Consider the following 26,046-nt stretch of genomic DNA (forward strand, 5'->3'; position numbering starts at 1 on the left):
GAATCAACAAGTTACTAACAATCAATCATACACCATAACAAGCAATTCAAATAAAAAGCAATTGTTATTCTAGAAATATGAAATGAAAACACATAGTCTTACTCAAACCTTCAACACAAGATAATCACCCAAATATCTAGCCACTCATGGCTTTAACTGACATAATGCAAGAAATGGAAAATATTGTTCACCAACAAAAACTAGACAAGAATTTAGTGAAAAGATAGTTCCAAGATGTGTTTCTTAGCTTCCAAGTGCTCTTCATATACTTCCCAACTCGTTCTAGCCAAGTAGTAACCGAAATTGCATGATTAGGCATCATAAATCTCCTTAAAATGGCCAATAAATGCGAATGTTACAAGATGGGATCAGTCGGAGCCGTAAGCTACGGCCCCCAGCCGTAGCTTACGGCAGTCAGCAAGTCAACAAGTCAGCTAGGAGCCGTAAGCTACGGCTCCCAGCCGTAGCTTACGGCTGGCAGTGAACCTTTACGCCACGTTGCTCCTGTCTTACGGCAGGTCATTTTGGCATTGGATGGGGGCCGTAAGCTACGGCCTGGTGGCGTAGCTTACGGTCCTGAGCTTTATTTCCTTCCATGACTTCTCCATCTTTCCATTCTTTCGCTCTTTTTAAGTCCCGCAACTTCTAGTATCCATCCGTGCCTCCTAAAACCCACCTTTTGAGCACTTTAGCACCTGCATAACCCAACACAAAGTGGTTATCTATTTCAAGCAATTAACCGAATAAAGTGTAGAATATGCGTTGTATTAAACCTTTTAAGGGTTGTCCTACAGACCACCCGTCACATCCCCACACTTACCCGTTGCTTGTCCCAAGCAACCACTTCACAAACTATTTTTAACCATAAGCGACCAATCGTGCGAACCAAACTAAAGTGCCGTCCTTTTTACTAACTTTTTATCATACCACAAAACACACCCCTCACAAAAACTCTCGGTGACAAGAAAAATTAGCAAGTTATGCTAAACCACTCAATGCGTATATGTGTGTGTGTGCGACAATAAGCTTGTATGAAAATCAAGTTTCCTCCTAACCAATATCTAACATGCTTTTGAATCAAAGGAACTTATGGGTTGTTATGGGGCTAGGTGCAAAGGTAGGAAAATGGTGGAACATATATATAAGAAGGCTAATTGATTTGACCCGGTTTTATTTCCACTACTAAACAAAGCAAACGACTATGTACAAAACGTCATAAACTTCTACACTACTCTTGCAACTAATGACTTTTTTTTTTCATATTTTTCTCTGTTTTTTTTTTCACATAAGACTCATATATACAAAGATATCACAATCACAAGCTAAATTCCTAAACCGGGTCATCTCAATAGGGTATAGTTTATATGGGAAGTAGGCTTTGGGCTTCAATCGAATGGCTTAAGGATCAAACATAGCTTTCTAAAGACCAAACCCCCACCCCTCACAATACCAAGCTCATATATGTAAAGTATGAGGTCCAACCCACCAATTCCCGCACTCTCACACATCTAGACGAAGCATCCTAAAAGTCCCTTATCATCTTCAAAAGCATGCCAACTCTAGGATTTAACAAGCATTCACACACAAGTTCTATTTACACACTACACACACCGCCACTCAAGCAAAGAATTAATTCTCATATGTGGTTCAATTCTCACCAAGAAAAAACTAAGAACGGGTGTCGGTGTGTTATATGGTACAATATCAAGTTTTCAAATTTTTACACTTTTCGCTTGGATTTGCAAAAATTTTCGAATTTCTCAAAAATTTCCCCCATCCCCACACTTGAGATACATTGTCCCAATGTATGGTTTTGAAGGAAAGATCGCTTTCAACAAAAACACCCACATTTGCTTTTTTTTTTAAATTTCTAAAAACACCACCAACTTTCACAACCCAACAAACACATCAACATCAAAACACCACCCTACCTCCCAACCATAAACTAAAGCAAACAACTAACTAACAATATTTCAAAGCTAAAGAACACAACAAGACTAAGGAAAGAGTACATTGACCTGGTGAAGTTTGATACAACAAATGTTGTAGAAAATCCGACTTCCTATCACTACCTTCACACCAATCTCCGCACATCTTCCCCACACTTGAGTGTTGCCATGGCCCTGAAACATAGAAAACTAAAGAAATAACAAGATCAGTGAAAAACCTCGGGTTGCCTCCCGATCAGCGCTAAGTTTTCAGGTCTTCAGCCAGACCGTGCCAACCCCATTTATGGTGGCTCAAAGAACCGGTTCCTATCACTTCCATCACTTCCTTGTGCCATTGAGCAAAATGCATCCATCTTGTTTTGACTCGGTGGGTAATCAACTACGCTCTTGCTTGACCCCATATGTGTTTCTTCACGGTCCGGTGGGTGCTTTTTTCTCATTCTTTGAAACACGTTTTTCATACAATCACTAGACTCACCACCCTTCCCCTCAATGGACTCATAACTAATCACTCTAGTTTGAACATCAAAAGACAACTTACGGTTCTTTTCGGTCATGGTAATAATCTCGTCTCTACAATTAATTTGAGCATTTGCCGTGTATAGAAACGGTCGACCTAAAATTACCCTTTGTTGTGATGCCATGTTGGTAGAAGCATAGTCCAAAACTAGGAAATCCACCGGGTATTCAAACTCTCCCAACTGAATCATAACATTCTTAATTATTCCTCGTGGACGCCTCCAACTCTCATCCGCCAAGCTCACCATGGTGTCTACATCTTCAAGCGGACCGAAATCATACATGTCATATAAATCGCCCGGTAGCACACTCATGCTTGCCCCATAATCCAACAATGCATGAGGGATTTTTAATTTTCCCACACGGATAGGCACAATTGGTGCTCCATGCTCTCTGTCCATTTCAACTTCGGCATCCTTTTTCAAACCTGCATTTATTTGACACGAAGAGGTTAGACATTTTTCATTAAATTCGGTACTAGGAACGGTGCTTACCACATTGATATTAACGCTTTTTATGTTCTTGGGATTTGTCACCGTATCACTTGGTAGCTGGCCTTTTGCTTTTTTTAAAATCGCCACTACACTCGCAAGTTGACCCATTTGAGTAGTCAAAGTTTGAATAGCTTTATCACGGGCCTCATCCTTTTGCATCCGAACCTCATCACGTTGATTCATTCGTTGCATTTCAACTTGCATTGCCTTCAACATCTCCATCACTTCGTTTCCACCCGAAGAGCTTTGACCCGTTTGATATTGCCTTTGAAATCCTTGGTTTCCTTGGAAATTCGGGTTAGCTTGATTTGACGGGTTCCCATACCGAAAGTTTGGGTGGTTTCTCAACCCGGGGTGGTAAGTGTTAGAATTCATATTATAGTTTCTACCACCCCCTCCTTGACCTTGCACAGCATGAACCTCTTCATATTGCCCATCACCTCCTTGGCAATTTTCAGCCGCATGACCTATTTCATTGCAAATAGTACAAACATCATAAATTTGATTAGTAGTTTGAACATTACCATCGTCAACTGCATGAACTTGCGATCTCGTGACAGCCGGTCGTGCTCTCCTTGATGCTTGGGCTTTCCTCTTTGAGGTAATGGCCATTTGTTCCAAGAACTCCCAATCCTCATCTTCATAATTTGTGCCAAAAGTCCCATTTGTGATGGACATTAAATCACGTGCATCCTCGGCACATAACCCCTCGTGGAAGGCATTCGTCAACTCCCAAAGTTCAATCCCATGATGAGGACAATTTTTGATCATCATATTAAAGCGCTCGAAGGCTTCATGGAACATTTCGCCTTGTTGTTGTTGGAAACTCCTCAACCCCTTCCTAGCATCATTGGTCTTTTGGGCGGTATAAAACTCGTCTAGGAAAATTTGTTGCATTTCCGCCCAAGTATAAATAGATGCCGAAGGCAAAGTGTAGAACCACTTCTTTGCCTTGTCCTCCAAAGAAAATTGAAATAATACCAACTTGATATCATCGGCCGAAAAACCTTGACTCCCAAGAGTATTGCAAATTGAGTCATATGCCTCCAAATGGAAATAAGGCTCCTCCGTTGCTAGCCCCTTGTATTTCGGTAAACTTTGTAAAGAATTGGTTCTTACTTCAAAAGTTCTCCCTTGGTTGTTATGAGGAATAACCACCGGTGAAGGATTGTGAGTAATCACCGGCCTAAAATGCGCTTCAATACCCCTTGCATTTTCTCTAAGATGCCTCCTTGGTACACCAAACCGACCTCGTGGACGAACTTGACCCATTGGTCTTTGCCTAGGCCCTTGTGGTGCAATTGGTTGTTGTAGTTGTTGTTGTGGCACCGGTGGGTGTTGAATTGGCCTTTGGAATGGCGGTTGCACATGTTGTGGTCGAACTTGTTGCAAAGGAACCGGACGTTGCAATTGCGGCCCTTGTGGCCTTGGCCTAATAGGTTGAGGTACGAGTTGTTGTTGTTGCACCTCACCAACATTTGGAATTACTTGCACTTGGCCTTGCATATAACCGTACTCCCCTTGCTCTCCATCACCCCCATAACCGTACCCATCTTCATCAAAACCTTCAAACTCCTCATAACCTTCATCATACCCATCTCCTTGAATTCCCGATGATTGCCCAAATGGAAGAGTCGAGTATTGGAAACCCGATTGATTTGATGGTCGATACGGTGTAGCATGGACAATAGACGAAATTGGTGCTATAGTATGGCTCGAATATGACGGACCCGCACCCGGAAAAAAATGGGATAATGGTGGTATAGTAGTGGAAGGGTTAAATGTGACGGTTGGTTCTTCTTGTGTAGTAATGGGCTGTGTGGTGTTGGTTGGTGTGACATTTTGAAGTATGGTGGGTTCGGTAGTATTTGGTGGAATGGTAGTATTTGGTGAGGGTTGAGTGGATGTTGGTATAAATGATGAGGTGGATTCACCCGTAGTGGGTGGTGGTGGTGGTGGATCCATGTATCGAAGTGGTGTAATCGGTGTAATTGGTGTTGTTGGTGAACTGCTGATTGTATTTTCCCTTAGCAAAATTTTGTTTGCTCGCAAAGTTCGCTCGATTTCCGGATCAAACGCTAATGGTGATAGCTTGTGAGAGCTCCTAGTACGCATGCACCTGTCAATACCTGCACACTAACACACCCAGCGTAAACCAGAAAAATAACAAACTCAAAACAAGAACAAAAATAACACACGTTGCGCACTACTCCCCGGCAACGGCACCAAAATTTGACGTGATGTCGTGGTCACGCAAATTTAATCCCAAGAACAACTATGTAAATAGTGGCAAGTGGGTATCGAACACAGGGAGTTTGTGGAAAATGTGCTATTTGAAGTGCTTCTCTAAGTTAACTAAATTAAACTAATTGCAAGAAAAATAAAATTCAAGAGTTGGTTTGATTTGATTGGTTTTAAAAACTAAGATTAATTAACTAATTTGCAAAATGAAAATTTGGATTGTAAACAGTTGAGAGACAAAAGACTATCTTGAGTTTCCGGTTTGGTTCGATGTCTGTGTTAATATTTCACTAGAAAGAACTACATAGACATAGTTCATGTATAATCAATTGCAGTGATGAAAGGGGACTAAGTACTCAGATTCCGAGAACGTGAGGTTATCACCCGATGATCAATCAACCCTTACCCAAACCTAACTATACCCATGATATCCCGATTGCCAACGGCACCAAGAACGTATGGTTTCTAATTAGTTCAACATAAGAATCAACAAGTTACTAACAATCAATCATACACCATAACAAGCAATTCAAATAAAAAGCAATTGTTATTCTAGAAATATGAAATGAAAACACATAGTCTTACTCAAACCTTCAACACAAGATAATCACCCAAATATCTAGCCACTCATGGCTTTAACTGACATAATGCAAGAAATGGAAAATATTGTTCACCAACAAAAACTAGACAAGAATTTAGTGAAAAGATAGTTCCAAGATGTGTTTCTTAGCTTCCAAGTGCTCTTCATATACTTCCCAACTCGTTCTAGCCAAGTAGTAACCGAAATTGCATGATTAGGCATCATAAATCTCCTTAAAATGGCCAATAAATGCGAATGTTACAAGATGGGATCAGTAGGAGCCGTAAGCTACGGCCCCCAGCCGTAGCTTACGGCAGTCAGCAAGTCAACAAGTCAGCTAGGAGCCGTAAGCTACGGCTCCCAGTCGTAGCTTACGGCTGGCAGTGAACCTTTACGCCACGTTGCTCCTGTCTTACGGCAGGTCATTTTGGCATTGGATGGGGGCCGTAAGCTACGGCCTGGTGGCGTAGCTTACGGTCCTGAGCTTTATTTCCTTCCATGACTTCTCCATCTTTCCATTCTTTCGCTCTTTTTAAGTCCCGCAACTTCTAGTATACATCCGTGCCTCCTAAAACCCACCTTTTGAGCACTTTAGCACCTGCATAACCCAACACAAAGTGGTTATCTATTTCAAGCAATTAACCGAATAAAGTGTAGAATATGCGTTGTATTAAACCTTTTAAGGGTTGTCCTACAGACCACCCGTCAATGAGCACAGCATATCACCCTCAGACGGATGGGCAGTCTGAACGCACTATTCAAAACCTAGAAGACATGCATCGGGCATGTGTTATCGATTTCGACAGCAGCTGGGAAAAACATCTCCCTTTAGTGGAGTTTTCATACAATAACAGTTACCATACCAGCATCCAAGCCGCTCCATTCGAGGCATTGTACGGACATAAATGCCGGTCACCCCTCTGTTGGGCAGAGGTGGGGGATAGTCAAATCACAGGTCCAGAGATGGTAGTTGATGCTACTGAACGGATTGCACAGATACGGCAACGCATGGCGGTGGCTCGTGACCGTCAGAAAAGTTACGCTGATAAGCGTAGGAAACCACTCGAGTTCCAAGTCGGGGATCGAGTGCTACTCAAAGTCTCACCCTGGAAGGGTGTGGTTCGTTTTGGCAAAAGGGGCAAACTCAATCCGCGGTATGTCGGACCATTCGAGATTATAGAAAGAATAGGCAAAGTGGCCTACAAACTGAACCTACCAGCAGAACTCGGTGCAGTTCACAATGTTTTTCATGTGTCGAATCTGAAGAAGTGCCTGTCAGATGAGACCCTCATAGTTCCTTTGAAGGAGCTCACTATCGACGAACAGTTACACTTCGTTGAGGAACCAGTAGAAATCACGGACCGGGATGTTAAGGTCCTCAAGCGCACCAGAATACCGCTTGTTCGAGTTCGTTGGAATTCCCGTCGTGGCCCAGAGTTCACCTGGGAACGAGAAGATCAAATGAAAGAAAAGTATCCCAGTTGTTCGCGAACAGTACAACCACTACTGAGGCTGAAGCTACCACGGAATTTCGGGACAGATCAACGGGGGGAAGATGTGACACCCCAGGAAAACCATGCAACTTAACTAGCTTCCTCAGTGAGTACGTACCAAATTTCGGGACGAAATTTCTTTTAAGTTGGGGATAATGTGACAACTCGTGTTTCAAACCTCTTGTTGTGTGCTTCGATGTAACTTGTTTGAACTATACGTGATCATGTGAACGTTGATGATTAATGAATTATGTGTTGTTATGTTATGAGAATATGTGTATGCATGTATGTACGTAAACGAGCCCAAACGCACAACACACACCCGATCGCACAAGCCCATTCGGGCCTTACTCTTTGTATTCGGATCAAGGGCAGCCCATGATGGGTTCGGCCCACCCCTCTTTGCACGCATAACCTTAGGAGAAAGGGGGTATACTCCTCATTATTTTGCAAACACTTCACACACAAAACCCTACTCCCTCTTTTCCTCTCTTGAAGCCGACGACGGTTCCCAAAGCCGAAGCCATCTCGTGAAGCTTTCTAAACCGGATCACCCTTGTGTTACCTCTTAATTGGTTAGTGTGTTTATTGTTGATTTCATGATTGAATGATGTTATGATTCATATGTATTACATGATGGGTTAGGGTTGGTAGATGTTTGATTGTGATGAAAAACTTATGTAGTATGATGTTCATGAAAAATTGATTCACATGTGTATGATTCTAAAGAACCGAATACATGATAATCAGCTGGAATATATTAACAATCGGATGAATGTTGTGATTGTTATGTTAGTATGTATGCTAGTGATCAAGAATATGAATCATGTTAATATGTTTAAGTGTTATGATTTTGTTCATGCTTTGATTATGATTAGGATTCATATGAATGTGTGATAAAAACCCTTGTTTGATCGAATATTGATTAAGTTTGAAACTGTTGATTGTGTTGATTGATCGAATAAATGGAAACCTTGTAATTGATTTGCAAGATAAATGTTATGTAATTGATTGCCATAATATTCGGAATTTAAAACCAATCGCACATGATCAGATCATGGAAGATCTGATCTGAACGCACAAGACTAGGCCTGATCGCACAAGGCCACTCGCACAACACGATCGCACAACAGGAATGCATGTATAGATAAGCACAATGTACAACCAGGTTATGCATGATCGCACAACATATTATGGATCGCACAAGCTGGTGCCGATCGCACAAGATGTTGGGCCACACACAAACTACTTAAAACTGTTACACTGATTGGGCCTCACAGCCCAATCCCAGTCGCACAAGGATTGGTCAGTCGCACAAGCTACCCGGATCGCACAAGATCCCTACTTGTTGATATTTGGGCCGAGTATACTGTTGGACTGTTTATGATATTGGGCCGGATTTATGTTGGATCGCATAACATGTTGTGGATCGCACAACATGTTGGGCCGGGTTTATATGGGTTCCTTGATAAATCGCACAAGTTGGAATTGTTACTTGACTGTTATGTATTCGCCATGATCTATACGTGCTCGTAACCTGTTAGCTTATGTGTATCCTACGTACATTACTTGAACCTAGACCTGACTTGTATGGTAACCCTGTTAGGATGTGGTTGACCACTCTTAGTTCAGGTAACCTTTCGTGTAATCTGCCGAGCAAACCAAGGTGAGTTCACACTCTTACCAAGGCATGGGATTCCCGGTGGGTTGGGAACGGGTTTGAATAATGGGATTGAACAGTTACTCGTACTTACACGGCTACTAGACTATCTACCATCGTCCTCGGGTTAAGTAGGGCACTTACGTAAAACCTACGTAAACAAGTACTTACCACTGTCCTCAAAGTACGAAGGGCACTTACGTAAAACTTACGTAAACTCACACATGCTACTGTCTTCCGGGTTAGGAAGGACACTTACGTAAAACCTACGTAAACCCCACGCGTACCACTGTCCTCGGGTAAAGAAGGGCACTTACGTAAAGCCTACGTAAACTTCGTACGTACTCCTGTTCTCGAGTTAGGAAGAACATTTATGGTTACAAATAGTCTAGTAAATATAATCATGGGAAGCCCCCACTAATAGTACCTATATACATGGGAAGCCCCCACTAAATGAACCTACAATTGACTTAGTTAATAATGCATGGTGATGCAACGGAATTACTATTACGAACTTACTTACTGTGAACTCGCTTAACTAGTTGTTGACTCTCTGTTACATGCCTTGCAGGACCTTAGGTATACATGGAGCTTGCACGGGAGGCACAGTCGTTGTGGACATGGATCGTGGACGTTTTGATAAACACTTATGACAGTTGAAAACTTATTAATTACGTTGGATTTTATACTATGCTTCCGCTACTTAAACTATGTTACTTGAACACCTTTCATATTGTGGGTTGATATACATTTACGTTTATTATTACTTATTATGTTCGATATGATTGGTGGCTTGATCTTGGTCATGTCACGCCTCCAAGCGGTGGTACTCCACGGGTGGATTTTGGGGGTGTGACAATTACCATATCCATTATTCCAAATTAATGTCCATGAACCATGAAACAACTCAACCCCCTTTTGTTACACATATATACCCACTCACCCATCCATCCACCCACACACACCATTTCACCCACACTCTTCACCTTCTTCCACTGAAAAATCAACAATCTTCCGCCGGAAAACAAACCGTCATGGCTGAAGCTTTTGGTATTTATATAATATCCAATATCCCCTTGGTGGTTTATGTACCCATCCTCGCGCCATGGCGTCTAAACCTTTGAATCCCAACGCTTCTCCTTACATTACTCATCATTTCTTGAATTTGAGTTCATTAAGAAGTAATGACTGCTGACTAATTGCAAGACTGTTTTTCAGGCTTCCAATGCTCACATAGGGTGATAAACAACGCTGATCTGGAATTGGAGAAACGTTGTGTATTTGCTTATTGATTATCTAGGGTTTTTGTTAGGGCTAAATTTGTGTATTTGCTTACTGATTGTTGAAAAGATTTGTTGAAATCCAAGAAAAGAGTAAAAAAGATGAAATGAAACGTGTTATGTTGGAAACTGAGGTTGAAAATTTGAAGTGTGGGAGTGGAGTGGAGTTCTGAACACCATTAAATATACTTTCATGTCCGTATAAAAAACTTGATAGCAGCTTTTACATTTGTAACTGTGATAGCAACTTTCTGGGTCTAAATCCACGAATTCTTGCGTCTTGTATTTTCTGTACCCATCCCCACGCGACATGACGTCTAAACCCTTGAATCCCAACGCTTCTCCTTACATTCCTCATCATTTCCTGAATTTGAGTTCATTAAGAAATAATGACTGCTGACTAATTGCAAGACTGTATACGGCCCGTATAAAGTTATACGGGTCGTATACAACCTTTATAATTTTTTATTCGCTTGTATACTCAATATACGAGCACTGTTTTATGTCTTGTATACGGGCCGTATAACGTTATACGACCCGTATACAATTAACCAGCCTTTTTTTAATTATTATATGTGGAATTGACAAAAACGCAGTAACATTGAGGATTTAGAACTACGAACTTTGTTTGAATTAGTTAATATTATACCATTATGGTGATATTAGAACACGGTATACTGCATGTAAACACAGGAGATTTGTGATGATACGTTACAAATTGGGAACCACATATTCGTGTGTTGGAGTTTGGAAAGATTACCGAATAGAGATCTGAATAACCGATACAACCCATTTGTAAGCCAACTAAAATCTCGTAACTGTGAATCTCTTCCCTCCAAAACCACCACCTTGTCGCGTATGGTCTCTTTGAGCCTAGATTCTTGCTTAAACGATGTTCTGATATCAAGAATGTTCGTTTGGGGAAAATGTTCTGGAAATTGAAGGAAAAGTAATGTTGAAACTGTACAATAATAATGATTCAACTACTGCTATTGAGTCTTCCATGCTTGCTTTATGTTTATCAACTGGTCGTTTGTCTGATTTTTCTTTCTCTTTGATGAAATGGGATTTGTTTCAAAGTAAAAAGAAAACTGAAACCAGTTTTCCTTGATAGTTAAAAGTCGCCTTTCGTCGGTCGGTGCAAGGGAAATTGGTGGAACCCGTTGCAGTGTTGCGGTCCACCATCTTGATTGTTGGTCAAATCAGATTTGGTGTTGAACATAGACTATCTGGATCTTGTTGGTGAAAGATGAGAATGGCTAATTCTCTCTAATGTGTGATCTGGTAGTCTATATAGTGTTCAGAACCATTACCCTACCTCATCGGAAATCCGATGAGGTAGGGTAATGTGATCGGACGACAGAAGCCGTTCGATTTGATGGTTCTGAACACTATATAGACTGCTAGATCGAAATCCTAATGTGTGAATATTAACTAAAAAAAAAAAAAGAAATCCGATCTATACAGGTTGTATAATATTATACGGCCCGTATAAAACCATCGTATACGTTGTAGACGACCAAAGTTAATTTTAACATGGTGTATACGGGCCGTATAAGGTTATACGGGCCCACATAACCATATACGGCCCCGTATACACCATATTAAAATAAATTTTACCATGTGTTTTTATTAACACCCAATAAATCTTTTTAGATTATTATATAAAAAGGGGGTAATATGGTAAATTGCATAGTTGAGTGAATAGAGTTGGCGCAGTCTGGCCATTGAAAAAAATATTACACCAGGAAGGAAATAACTTAAGTTACAGAATTAGACTTTTGTGGGAGCAGGTGACATTCATCACCTACTATACATTATCCATTACTCCCATCATCAGCAAAAGAATCCTTCTCAAGTGATGTCAACACCAAATACAATTGAAATGGTCTTCTTGTCTGATGTCTGTTTTCATCTAACAGTTGGTCTTCGTAACAGACGTTGCACGATGACCCGGTCTGCTAGCTACATGTGTCATCATCAGTTACTAGTTTTTTATTCAAGTGTTACATAAAGGATGAGGCTCTATAGATGTACCAGATGTCACCATTTGCAACGGAAGAAAATATTGTTTAGTCTAGAGAAATGGATTCCAGAATTTGGTTATGGGTGATGATTATTTGCACTCAGATCGTGTTAATTGCGACGGTCACAGATCCAAACGATGGTAAGTTGTTATGATAACCTACCTGTTTGTAGAGTTTATAATTATATGATCTCCTGACCGAAATAAGAATTCAAAAGATATGTCACATTTGTTTTGTTGCTTGATTGAGATACTCAAATACTCTTCATAATATATATTCAAATACGATACATGTAGTTGCGGTCCTAAGTGCTCTCAAGTCCAGCTGGAAGAATCTACCACGGAAATGGAAGGGTTCGGATCCATGTGGAAGAAAATGGGAAGGAATCAACTGTACCAACTCACGCGTAACAACCTTGTAAGTTGTGGGTGTTTCAGTCTTATACAACTAGTCTATGTATGTTTGACTGACCCCTTCATGATTACAGGATATTGGCAGGCATAGGGGTGAGAACTAATGGCATTGGAGACATTCCATCACTTTCCATGTTGCAATATTTGTAGGTTTTACATTCCCAATACTTAACTTTTCTAATATTTGAACCTTTAGATTTCATTTTGGTTGTGATTTTGCATGTAGAGATCTTTCTAACAACAAGGGGATTAGGGCCATTCTTCCACCATCTATTCAGAATTTGAAGAACTTAACGACGTTGTAAGAGTTCCATTTTGTTTCTCAATGTAGCAAACTTATTTGTCTCGCTTTTCGTTATTGTTTCACCAACTACTCTATGCCTGCAGAATCCTGGTTGGTTGCAGTTTTAGGGGTCCAATCCCGGATTCAATAGGGTCCCTCAAGCAGCTAGTCTTTTTGTAAGTGTTCTGTATTTTACTTATCTTACGCGTCTTTTGGAACTGATCACGTTGTAGTCTGAGAAACATGTCACCTTCTGAACTAGATACTCCTGACACAAGTCTGAAAGTGTATCATTATTTTCTTATTAAGACTTACGTCGTCTTATTTTTAGAGTTGGGAATTTCAATCCATGCCCTATGGGAGGATTTGGTTTGTGTTTTATCTCAAAAGGGTCAAATTATAAATAGTAGTCATAGTAGTAGTCAAAAGCGCCAAAGGTGCGCACGCCTAGCGCAGCAAAACCGCCTTGCGCAGTCCAAGGCGCTCAAGCCAAATTACAGCCAACGTCCGGCAAGATACCGGCCAATTCTTCAAATTCCGGTTTGAACATGTCTAAGCACTTAAAACCCCTAAATATGGAATGTTTAACTGTGCGCCTTGCTTAAAAGCCCTTCTTTTTTTAAGCGTCTTGTGCCTAGGCCCAAGGTTCACCCTTGAGTGTGCCTAGACTCTTCGACCACCTAGACATTGGCTAATAAGGAAATGGGTCAAATGGTCGAACTTGTTGCAAGTCATCCAAAGCCTAACATACTTCCTGTTTTGATCCTTTTTGTTGCAGAGGTCTCAATAATAACAGCTTTATTGGATCCATCCCACCATCTATTGGTAATCTAACTAATTTATCATGGTTGGATCTAAGTCAGAATCAGCTTACAGGATCCATTCCCGTCTCTAATGCAACATCTCCTGGTCTTGACAACCTACTGAAAGCAAAACACTTGTACATTCTATCTCTAATATTCCACATTTTCACTTTTCCAACTTTCGAATTGATTAATTGTACTTATGGATGCTATATTTTGGTCATTATGCAGCCATTTGGCAAATAATCGGTTATCAGGTCCCATTCCGCCTAAACTTTTCAACTCAAACATGAGCCTGATACATGTGTAAGTATTGCATTTGCCGCAGAAGATATCCGAGACTTTACTTTGCTGACTTGGTAATACTTATCTTTTAACAGTATAGTTAACAACAACCAGTTATCTGGAACGATCCCTTCTACTATAGGAACCGTAAAGACTCTTGAGGTGGTGTAAGTATCAGTGATTAATAATCATTAAACATTATGGAAAATTCCATCTGAACTAAATATATTCAATTTATTTACCTCTGTGTCTATATTCGCATAATTTATGTCACAGACGCCTGGACTCGAATTCCTTGAGCGGGACAGTGCCTCAGAATCTCTCAGATCTCAAAAGTGTCACCGAGTTGTAAGTGATAAGAGCAAATCCAACCATATTTTTGTTTTATTTTTTAAATGGCAGATTTATTCAATTTTCAGGTACTTGTCAAACAATAAACTGAGTGGACCGGTTCCAAATCTGTTAGGAATGAGCTCGCTCTTTTATGTGTAAGTTGGTTTAAACTTTTTTCTTAGTAGTTTCATTTAACTTTCTAACATGACATACCTAATCACTTGCAGGGACATGAGCAACAATAGTTTTGACAAGTCTGATATTCCTACATGGTTTACACGTCTATCATTGAACACAATGTAACGATTCTTTTTTTATTATTTGGATACATTCCTTTTTAATAGACGTGGCAATTTCAAGCCATTTACTTATGAACCAACGTCTGAATTTTCTTGAGAGTACTAAAGTTTTTAGGTGTTTCTTAATCTTCTCCTGACAGATTGATGGAAAACACACAGCTCCAAGGAGAAATCCCATCAGATGTATTCCACCCGCAATTGGAGAGTTTGTGAGTATCAACTGAATGCTTTCTTTTTAGAGTTAACCCGTATAATAAATTATTGCAACAGTGAAATATTTAGGAAATAAACATTGGCAATTTGGTAATTAATTATAAGCATGAAGTCATATATGCGATATCATGCATGATGTGGTGGCGTTGATAGCCGAAAGACAAGGGGGTACATGGCTACATGCACTAATCAGCATTTGTCTCAATCTAAGTGTTATTTGCCTTATGTCCAAGGCCTGATGCAAAACTACTATCGAGCCGGGGGTCTCACTAGAAGGGCAGTCTCTCTATTCCTACGGAGTAGAGATAAAGTTGTCTACATCTTACCCTCTCAAACCCTACCTTAGCTTTGCTATTGGTGGGATTTACTGAGTCTGATGATGATGACACTTTAAATATATGCGGCCACATTAGGGTATATTTCCAATATTTCAAATGATAAAACATGACACATGTTTTATGTTTCTAGAATCATATACAAAATATCTGCATCTTTAGTTGTGAAATGTGGCACTGAGTATCAGAAGATTCTTTTGTTCTTTTTTTGTTTTGGCTATCTATTGACAGGGTGCTAAGCAACAACAATCTTAATGGAACCCTGGATATTGGTAACAGCTATAGCACTAACTTGATCGTTGATCTCAAAAACAACTCCATCGCCAACTTCGTACAAAATTCTGGATATAATTTGAGCTTAAAGTAAGATCTTAAGCGTCTTTTATCTTTCTACTTTCCATCCTTATAACTATCCAAAGTATGACAATTTCGAAGTTCCTTGAAGGCCACTTGCCCAAAGTAAGCTTGCTTTACCTGGTTAGCAGGGTATTGGTGGGGCCGTGAGTTTTCCCTAATAGGTTCTCACAGTCACTTTTGTTGACCGGTTTTCTTATATAAGTGTATAATTAGTTATTTTTATTCAAACGGTTCAAATAAAAAATTACTAAAAATGGAACATGCTAAATGTGTTTCACAATCTTATGGAAATATATTTCTACAAATGTGCAGCATTGACAATAATCCAATTTGTGAAGGTGGATCAACAGGAAGATATTGTACAACCCGAAAGCCCTATGTACCAATTACTTTACCATCAAATAGGTGTCCACCTGTGAAGTGTGGTTCGTCTAAAGTTGTTAGTCCCAACTGTAAATGCAAAATACCATACACAGGAACCGTCTTATTTTACTCGCATTCCTTCTCAAACTTGGATAATACAACCTACTATACAACTCTACATAATACTTTAATGTCTGCCTTTCAATCCATTCAACTTCCAGTGGACTCAATATCTCTTTCTAATGCAACTCTTGATGAATATAATTACCTTCAGTATAGACTGCACATTTTCCCGTCAAGTCAAGACTATTTTAATCGTTCATCCGTGGCTTCAATTGGGACCGTAATCAACCGCCAACTCTTTCCTCTTCCGTTTTATGGGCCCTTATTTTTTCTGGATGAAAACTATTGTTGCTTTCCAGGTATTTGTCCAGTTTCATTACGCGAAAGATAATTCTACGTTATGAGCTATTTGTTTCTGATTTTGAGTATCCACAGAAAACAAGTCATCAAATAGTGGCATCGTTATCGGGTCTGTCGTTGGTGGTTTTGTGATCCTGTTGCTAATAGCCTCGGCTGTAACTTACGGGATTTATCAGAAAAGACAAGCAACAAAAGCGAAACAAAATACTCCTTTTGGTAAGACAAAGTGCATGTAGTCACATTTAAAACATAAAAGTTATCGTATTTTACGACGTTTCATGTGCTTACATCTTGAGAAAATGTAGCAACTTGGGGGTTGGATAACGGCAGTGAGGCGGGTGATGTTCCTCAACTGAAAGAAGCAAGATGGTGTTCATTTGAAGAACTCAGAAGATGCACCGACAACTTTTCAGAAGATAACATGATTGGATCCGGAGGCTACGGGAAGGTATCTTAATCTTATAAGCTTCCTAATATACCACTGACCGGGTTCTAAAATGGTTAAGATGGTAACTGACAGGTGTACAAAGGGACTCTTGACACTGGTCATGTGGTTGCAATCAAAAGAGCTCAACAAGGGTCATTGCAGGGTGCTCAACAGTTTAAAAATGAAATAGAGAAACTTTCGCGTGTTCATCATAAAAACGTTGTAGCTCTTGTGGGTTTCTGTTATGAGAAAGGTGAACAAATGCTGGTCTACGAGTACATTTCAAACGGTACTTTAAGAGATAATCTTACAGGTAAATGTACTTATTTCCAAGCGTTATACATTAGCTGAGGCAATTTCTATCCATTTACTTATGAACCGGTGAATTCTATGAAGTTTTTTCTCTAGAATGTCAAACCATAATCATATACGACACCGTAATCATAAAAATGTTTTTTTTTTCCTTTCGAAAAGGCTACTTTTTTATTTCAAAATGATCTGGTTTGACCCGTTACCCAACCCGCTCGGCCCACCTGTCTTGCCACCTCTAATCATATAGCAAGATTCATGAACAAATTACATCTTTCCATCTCATACATATGGACACATCCAAGACCTTTCAAAGTTCAACATAGATTTTCAGTTACTGAAATCCTGCATGCAGGTGAGGCAAGAATCAAGTTAGATTGGATGAAGAGACTTAAAATAGCTCTTGATTCTGCCAAAGGTGTGACATACTTGCATGAGCATGCAGACCCTCCCATCCTACACAGGGACATCAAATCCAGTAATATTCTGCTGGATGATCATTTGACTGCAAAGGTTGCTGATTTTGGGTTGTCCAAACTGTTGGGAGATGATTCAAATATTTCTACTCAAATACAGGGGACAATAGTAAGTGCCCAATCCTCTCTTTTAGTTGACCCATTTGAGATTAAAAAAGTATAGATCGGTTCATAAGTAAACATGTAATTTCTAAATGCAGGGTTACATGGATCCTGAATACTTCGAGACCCATCGAGTGACAGAAAAGAGTGATGTTTACAGTTTTGGGGTTGTATTATTAGAGCTGGTAACTGCAAGATCACCGATAAAAAACGGCAAATACATCGTCATAGAGGTTCAAGACGCCATTGACAAGTCAGGGCATCCAAATGGACTCTACACGGTTCTTGACCCGGCTCTTGGCTCATTCCAAACACTTCCAGGTTTGACCAAGTTTGTTGACTTAGCCATGAGTTGTGTCGAAAAGTTAGGAGTTGACCGTCCCAAAATGGGAGAAGTTGTGAGAGAGATCGAAAACATTATAGATTTGGCCGTTTTAAGCACCGGTGGTGACTCGTCTTTGACTTTCTCAAGTCAAAATACTGGAATAGTTGGGGACCTTTATCATCCATATGGTGATTCGGTTTCTGATGCAAGTAGTTTGACTGTGCCATTTGAAACAGAACTACGGAGGTGATGCTGCTTTCTGCACGATGAAATTGTTGTATTGTATTGTATGTATATAAAAACACTTAATAATAATGATTGTTATGGTATTTATGGTATACATATCAAATTATATGGACTTGAAGTAGTGTCGGATCCATGATTCTTTTCTAGTGGGTTCACTTTTTCAGATGCTCTAATTTCATAGGACCGAACATAAACAATTTCGGGTCGGTTCGACGATTCAGGTCAGCCTTCTTTTGTTTTGGAATAGGGGGCGATGCGAAGGAATGAACGATGGAAGAGGTTAAAGGCGGGCACTTTTTTACTTTAATCCTAACTAGTAAGAGGACATGCGCTCCACAACGGGGAAACACTGCTTTTTAACATAATTAACAAAAAACCGTAGATAGAAGTAAGCATGTTTCAATGAAAACTTTATAGAAGAAAAAGTAAAACCTAACACGCACATCGCGTAGCATTAAAACGTTGAAAAACTAATATTTCCAAACATAAAAAACCTGTAAAGAAAGAGAATTTCTATAAAAAAAAAAAAAAAACACTGTTTAACATTTATATATCTATAAATATAAATATACAACTAATACAACCATCATCATCACTAAATGTATGTATAGATTTTATTTGAAGTAAAGGCTATATAGCCTACAGGGGTATGGATTTTTAAACATAGAAAAAAGAAAGGGACAACCTCGAACCTGAGACCAGCGACGTAATATTCAACACGGATACAAATGATCTACGCGATTAGAAAAGGAGTGTTATACCAGTTTACCACTTCAGATTATTTGTTATGGGTTCACCCATAATGTATTTATGGGTTCACTTTATATTTTCTATATAGTGTCACACCCGCTCATAGGCGGAAGCACATGGTGTGAACTTGATTGGTTTTCATTGTATACGATATAAGTAAACAAACTATATGAATAAAAAGCACGATGTTCATCCATTCAACCATGAAATTAAGATACAAGTCATAAGTTGTTCAAAAGTAAAAGACAATATAAGTTATAAAGTTTTACAAAAGACTTGTTCCAAAATAGAGTTTTTGAATACCAAGGCTTTGCATCCTATATCTCACTCGAGGACGAGATATATGGATCAAACCCTTCAAAATGGATGACATCGCCAACTTGACAAACACATTCTTCATGATAACCATATGCGCCAAGATCCACTTAATTACCTGAAATACATGTGAGTTTAAAACATCAACAAAAGTTGGTGAATTCATGTGTTTTGAGTTCATATCAAATAAATCTTAAAAACATTAGAAAGTTCGTTACGTAAAAGTGTGGTATGTAAAGCATCTATGAAATCGTTGATCATTAATGTTTTGCAAGGACATTAATATGTGTGACGACATAGGAAGCACTCAACCCTTGACGATTTAGCACCGATTCACTTCGGCTGGGACAACAAAAGCACTATATCCGGCCACACAAGGACCCATGAGTGGGGCTCGCCCATACCCGATAGATCTACCCCTCTTGTTCCTTGGTCTTATAAAAGATTACTGGCGCTTAAGTTTCATCCTAGCACATGATCTAGTTGTTTCATTCCATAGCTTAATCATACCATCATAACATGTATTCCCCCCCGAGAGTTGTAAAACCGAAAACGTTTAAAAGAAAAGGGGTTCATGAACTCACAGTATTGCGTCCGTAAAAAGTGAGTGCTAGCAAGCAGGGTATCCAAATGCGCGAATCAACCTACAAGTGTTCTAACTCATTAGACACTTAGGTCTCTACTAGACCGTGTATGCGTTGCTCATCTTGAACGTTGTTAGATTTGTATTTGTTATGTATTTGGAACCCTTGTGTATTTTTAATATGTTGGTATTTGTTTCGTATGTTTGTTTTTAATATATATGTACATCTTATATATATATGTATATTGCATTTGTAATGTGTATGAATGGGCCTCGCCCTTCATGAGTCTTCGTGCTTAGCACGAGTATGAGTGGGCCTAGCCCATGAGTGTCTTTGTGCCTCACGAAAGTAAGAATGGGCCTAGCCCCTTTGAGTCTCCGTGTTCCACACGGTGTAAGTGGGCCTAGCCTATAAGCGTCTCCGTGCCGCGCACGGTATAAGTTCGTTATTATGAGTTATATATATTCTTCAAATATATATTTTAAGTATAGTGAACCTCGTTCACATGTATAAATATGTTCGGTTCAATTGTATATATTTGTTTCACAAATATATATGTATATCTTTTCTAGATATAATAGTTAAAAATATTTATTTTTAACAGCATATTACAATTGTTGTACATGTATAATGGAATAGTTGGGGACCTTTATCATCCATATGGTGATTCGGTTTCTGATGCAAGCAGTTTGACTGTGCCATTTGAAACAGAACTACAGAGGTGATGTTGCTTTCTACACGATGAAATTGTTGTATTGTATGTATATAAAAACACTTAATAGTAATGATTGTTATGGTATAGATGTATAAATACCAAATTATATGAACTTGAAGCAGTGCCGGATCCATGATTCTTTTCTAGTGGGTTCACTTTTTCAGATGCGGTTCGACCTTCTTTTGTTTTGGAATAGGGGGCGATGCAAAGGAATGAACGATGGAAGAGGTTAAACGCGGGCACTTTTTTTACTTTAACCCTAACTAGTAGGAGGACCTGCGCTCCACAACGGGGAAAGACTGCTTTTTAACATAATTAAGAAAAAACCGTAGATAGAAATAAGCATGTCTCAACGAAAACTTTATAGAAGAAAAAGTAAAACCTAACATGCACATTGCGTAGCATTAAACCACTGAAAAACTATATTTTCAAACATATAAAACCTGTAAAGAAAGAGAATTTCTATAGAAAAAGAAAACATTATTTAACATTTATATATCTTTAAATATAAATATACAATTAATACAACCACCGTCATCACTAAATGTATCTATAGATTTTATTTGAAGTAAAAGGCTATATAGCCTACCGGGTATAGATTTTTAAACATAGAAAAAAGAAAGTGTCACACTCCAACCGATGGCGGAAACATCGAAGTGAGACGAACGAGATTGCTCGAGACTTCATAACACTAAATGTGACAAGTATTTAATAAACAAATTTCATTTCATTGCTAACATCAAGTACATTGTTTGAAATAAAATTACAACAAGTTTGAAACAAAGTAAAATATAACAAGTATTTAAAGTTTAAAGTGCGTTTCTAGGCATCCTACTAGATTATGCGCGTCATCATCATCATCAAAATCCTGCAACACGTTTTAAAGAATAGTTCAATACAAAAGTATTGTAGAGCATACAAGTTTGAGTACTGTTAGTGCATGCGTCTGTCGACTTCGTCTTGTATCGAGTCTTATATGTAGATAGATTGAACAGGGCACGTATTTCGAGATTTAGGTAATTTCGCATGGGACAGCAATTCCGCTTGAAAGTCTCTTGAATGTAATTTCGCACGGAATTAGATTCCGCATGGAATCTAATCTCGTGTGAAACCTTTTCATGCGGAATTAGAAGGCTATATATAGGCCTGTTCATGCGAAATCAAATCAGGTAGATTTTTTCCGATCAGTGTAACGAAGTGCTGCCGAAGTGCCGTCTCGCTGTATTTTGTCATCAAATCAACCAAAAAGGCAGTTTATGAGTATATCTTGCTGAATTGACATTGTTTCGTCTGTTTCCGCCTTTCGTTTCAAGGATAAACTCTTCTGATCGACTCGTTCGGGTCAGAAAACGATCCTACATGTGGTATCAGAGCTCAGGAGGAAGAGTTCATACCAATTCAGCTGTAAATTCTGATTTTTACACCTTCTTTTCAAATTGAACTTGTTTTCACGGTCAAAATGTTTTGAATTTCATACATCATGTACGTTTTTGTGTATTAACAAACCCTAGAAAGTTTTAGAACTAAAATCGGGCTAGAACTAGGTCAATATGACAAATTTCGCATCGAACTTGATGACATCAGCAGATTCCGCACAAAATTAGGTGTAATTTCGCACAAAATTACTTAATTCCGCTCCAAAAGTGTAATTCCGTTTGAAATCTCATGCGGAATTAGTAATTCCGTTTCAAAGTTGTGATTTCGTTTGGAAATTCCGCACGGAATTAGTGATTCCATTTGAAAAGTGGTTATTTCGTATGGAATTAGGGTAATTCCGTTTGAAGGTTGTGATCTCGTTTGTACTGGGTAATTTCGCACCAGGGTGATTTCGTTTGGAAGTAATTTCGTTTGAACTTACTGATTTTGTGTAACTTAGAAAACCGAAACATGGAAGAGGAATTTTATAACGCCTTTGCTACCCCGATCACAGTTACTCAGCAGACAATGTTGGAAAATGAAACAGGGACGATGCAAAAACCGCCTAAGCTCATGAACATTGAGGAGTATAAAGGTTGGGAGGAACGGTTTGAGAACTGGGTACAAGCAAATTATTTGGATGCTTGGGAATGCATTGAAACGAAATACGTTAGACCAACGAATGATGACGAAGAGGTGATTGCTATCAAAGATCTTAGTGCCGATGAGAAAAAGAAATACAAAAACGAAAAGATGATGATCAGCTTACTACTACAGGCTGTGAAAGAGGATATTTTAGTCTTACTGCAACACACTGGGAGTGCATATTCGATTTGGAAAGCATTACGATCTAAGTTTGTTGGAAGCCAAGAGATGATCAAAAACAAGAAATCACTTCTGAAAAAAGAGTTTGATTTATTCCGTGGTTTGAAAAATGAAAGCACAAAGCATATAATTGAAAGATATTGCAATCTGTTGGTAAACATGAAGATGGTTAGCATCAACAAAGATAATGAAGAGTTGATTGAAAAACTGGCTGATGCATTGCCACATGAGACTTGGGGCACATACTTGATGATGCTAAGAAACAAGAAAGGATTCAACAATCTAACATTGAGCAAGTTTATTGAGAAGCTTGAAGCATAGGAAATGGAACAAATAAAGATTTCAGGAATGAAAGTGTTTAATGGTGAACAAGACATCGGTTTGTACTACAAAGCAGGGCTGAATGATAAAACCAATATGTCACCAAAAATTGAAACTGCATTCAACACAAAGAGTTCATCGGGAGGGTCTTCTAAAGGATCAAGCAGCAAAACGAGTTTTTCATCATATCCATCATTTGATCTGAATTTGGCAACAACAAAGAATGGCAGGAAATTACAGTGCAATATTGTTTTGAATCTTGAGGATGATCAAGTTTATACAGAAGAAGTTGCAAAAAGCCACATGTCTTTGTTGGGGACTGTTTTAGAGTCATATGGAAGTTTTGTAGCCGGAAGGATCGGGAATCCAATGCTTACAAAAGAGGATTACGATCAAATAGATGCTGAAGAGATGGAATTGATGGATATAAAATGGTGTTTGGTGAGTGTGTTGAGAAGAGCTGAGAAATTCAAACAGATTACAGGAAGAGATGATCTACGTGAGGCAAATATTTCTACTTTAGGTTTTGATACATCTAAAGTCACTTGTTTTCGTTGCAGGGAAAAAGGACACTTTAAGAGGGAGTGCACTAATCGCGAAGCAAGTGGAGCTCAAAATCCATTCAACAACAATGATTACTACCGGAAGGCCATCTACCATCAAGTTGCTCAACAACCAAATCAACAACAGCCACAAACAGCACATGGAAGGAATATGATTGAAGAATCTTCAAAGAGAGCTTGTATGGTGAATCAAGATGAGAAGAAGTCATCAACAGGATTCAACTGGGACAAATATATCTCAGTTGACGGTAAAGCATGTGTGATAGACCAAGACGATGAAAAGTTACCTGAAGAGTTTAACTGGGAAATTTTCAATTGGGATGATTATGATCCTAACAAAACTCCAGTTCACACAGCTTTTGTTGCTCGAATTGAAGAAGATAGTGATGATGACACTGAGTATTATGCAAAAAGAATGAGAGATCATTTGAAAATGATGGCAGAAAGTGACAGTGAAGATGAAAAAGCTAAACAGAAAAAGAAAAAGGTCAAAACACCGGTCAGCAGTGATGATGAAGATGTTCTGGTGGTCAGAAGAAAAGCGAAAGAAGTTCCGAAGTTCAAAGTTGATGAAGAAGTTGATGCACGAAAGATTCCAGCAAATTGTGAAACCTGTGAGATTTTGAAAAACAAAAACAGTGAACTGATTAACAACATGAATAGGTTGAAGGAATCGTATGATGTGCTAAACAAAGCCATGAATATGTACAATGATACAAGTGAAGAACAGGCAACAACAATGAAGACACTTCAAGGAGCGTTTATGATAAAGCAAAAAGTTGTGAACAACTACATCGAAAAGTGTGCTGCTTTAGAACAGAAACTGGAAGCTCAAAGAATTGAAACTGAAAGAGTTAATTGTTTGTTGAAAAGTTACTCATGTACTTCTTATGTCATTGACAGGATTTATCCAACTGTTGAAGGCATGAAGGCATTTGAGGATGATGAAGTAACTGAAGAACAGAAGATTTCTGAAGAAAAGACTTCTGAAAAGAAGAAAGAAAAGAAGAAGGATACAAAGTAAAGACATCTGGTAAGAAACAAGGTGTCAGTTACAAAAAGTGTCCACCCCCGCTGGAAAATGGATATTTGCCCAGAAATCCAAATTCTGAAAGAGTCCAAAAGGCAACAAACTTACAGTGGGAGTCAGAGTCATCAGTTAATGTACCAGAAAACATTGATGTTATGTTTACATCGTCTGACACTGATCAACAATCTCAATTGATGAAGAAAGTGGTGGATCATGTGTTAGATAATGATGAAACCGAGGAGTCAAAGTCGGAGTCTATGTCAGAGTCAAAGTCTGAGTCAGATACTCCGAGTCAAACCGAAAAATAGGGCAAAAGAATTTACAATACTGAATTTCTGTTATCAAAATCTAATTTGGATGATGAAACGTTTAAAGTAGCATATACTTTGAATGATTCTGACAAATTATATTCTGATGATGAATTTCCAATAAGAGGTGTAAAACTAGAAATGATAAAAAAAGGTTTTCAAACTAACAGAAATTAATATTTCTGAAATAAAAGATGTAAATCTTACTGATAAACCTAAAAAATACACCTCAAGAGTTCAACAAAGAGAAAACAAGAAAAAAAGGTTACAGTTCTGGTTCTGGTTATCGAAAGAAACCAAACCATAACGGTAATTTCAAAAAGAAAGGATTAGGTTTTATTCCACCAGAAAATTATAAAAACGAAAAATATGTTCGAGATCTTAACTCAAAGATGACATTTTTTTCAGGTACATCTTCTGAAGAAGAGAAAGAAAAACTGTTCAGAAATCAATCGAACAAAGATTTCCTTGCAAAGAAGAAAGAAGAAATGAAAAAAACTGTTCAAAAGAAAGAAACGAGAACCTGTTTCCAATGCAACACAGTTGGTCATATTGCCAAGGATTGTTCTAAGATAATACAATCAAAACAGGGAGTTTCTAAACTAAAAGAGAAAGTAATTCAGTTTGAACCACCAATTGATAGAACCAAACTTTTAAAAAATCCTTTTGTATTTTCAGGATTAAATGAGCTCAAAAAAATAACAAAAGAAGCAAAAAGGCAGCTAAATCTAACATAAATACAAGAAAAGGAACAAACGTGGCATGCCCGACCTCGCGACAGCATCTTCCCAAGCAAAACAAGAGAACAGAAGGCTGAACACGCCCCGTGCTCAATGAGCACGGGGGCGTGCCCAAGTGTCAGCAGAAAAGACAAAGTTGTAGAAGCTTCCATCGCCCACCACGGGGCCGTGCTCAGCGGACACGGGGCCGTGGTCAACTATAAGATTCAAGGAATCCAGGCAAATCTTGATAGTACAGATATGC

At 38.8% G+C, this 26,046-nt stretch overlaps 1 protein-coding gene and 1 non-coding gene across 2 annotated transcripts; both read left to right on the plus strand.

Annotated features, from left to right (window-relative positions):
- The first annotated feature begins 3,704 nt into the window (after positions 1-3,704).
- LOC118488614 lies at positions 3,705-3,810 on the plus strand. The gene has a single exon (XR_004885158.1). It is a non-coding gene; the product is annotated as a small nucleolar RNA R71 (small nucleolar RNA).
- An 8,259-nt stretch (positions 3,811-12,069) lies between these two features.
- On the plus strand, positions 12,070-18,338 carry LOC110915744 (probable leucine-rich repeat receptor-like protein kinase At5g49770). Its single transcript, XM_022160494.2, has 19 exons — positions 12,070-12,383; positions 12,540-12,660; positions 12,731-12,802; positions 12,883-12,957; positions 13,044-13,115; positions 13,718-13,879; positions 13,974-14,048; positions 14,123-14,194; positions 14,304-14,375; positions 14,447-14,515; positions 14,588-14,659; positions 14,800-14,868; positions 15,439-15,570; positions 15,877-16,349; positions 16,426-16,566; positions 16,656-16,798; positions 16,871-17,090; positions 17,442-17,671; positions 17,763-18,338. Exons 1-19 carry the CDS (start codon positions 12,302-12,304, stop codon positions 18,237-18,239), a joined length of 2,829 nt encoding a protein of 942 aa, XP_022016186.1. The 5' UTR covers positions 12,070-12,301; the 3' UTR covers positions 18,240-18,338.
- The last annotated feature ends 7,708 nt before the right edge of the window (positions 18,339-26,046 follow it).

Source organism: Helianthus annuus, chromosome 16 (genome assembly GCF_002127325.2).
Source record: "Helianthus annuus cultivar XRQ/B chromosome 16, HanXRQr2.0-SUNRISE, whole genome shotgun sequence".
Classification (NCBI taxonomy): Eukaryota; Viridiplantae; Streptophyta; class Magnoliopsida; order Asterales; family Asteraceae; genus Helianthus; species Helianthus annuus.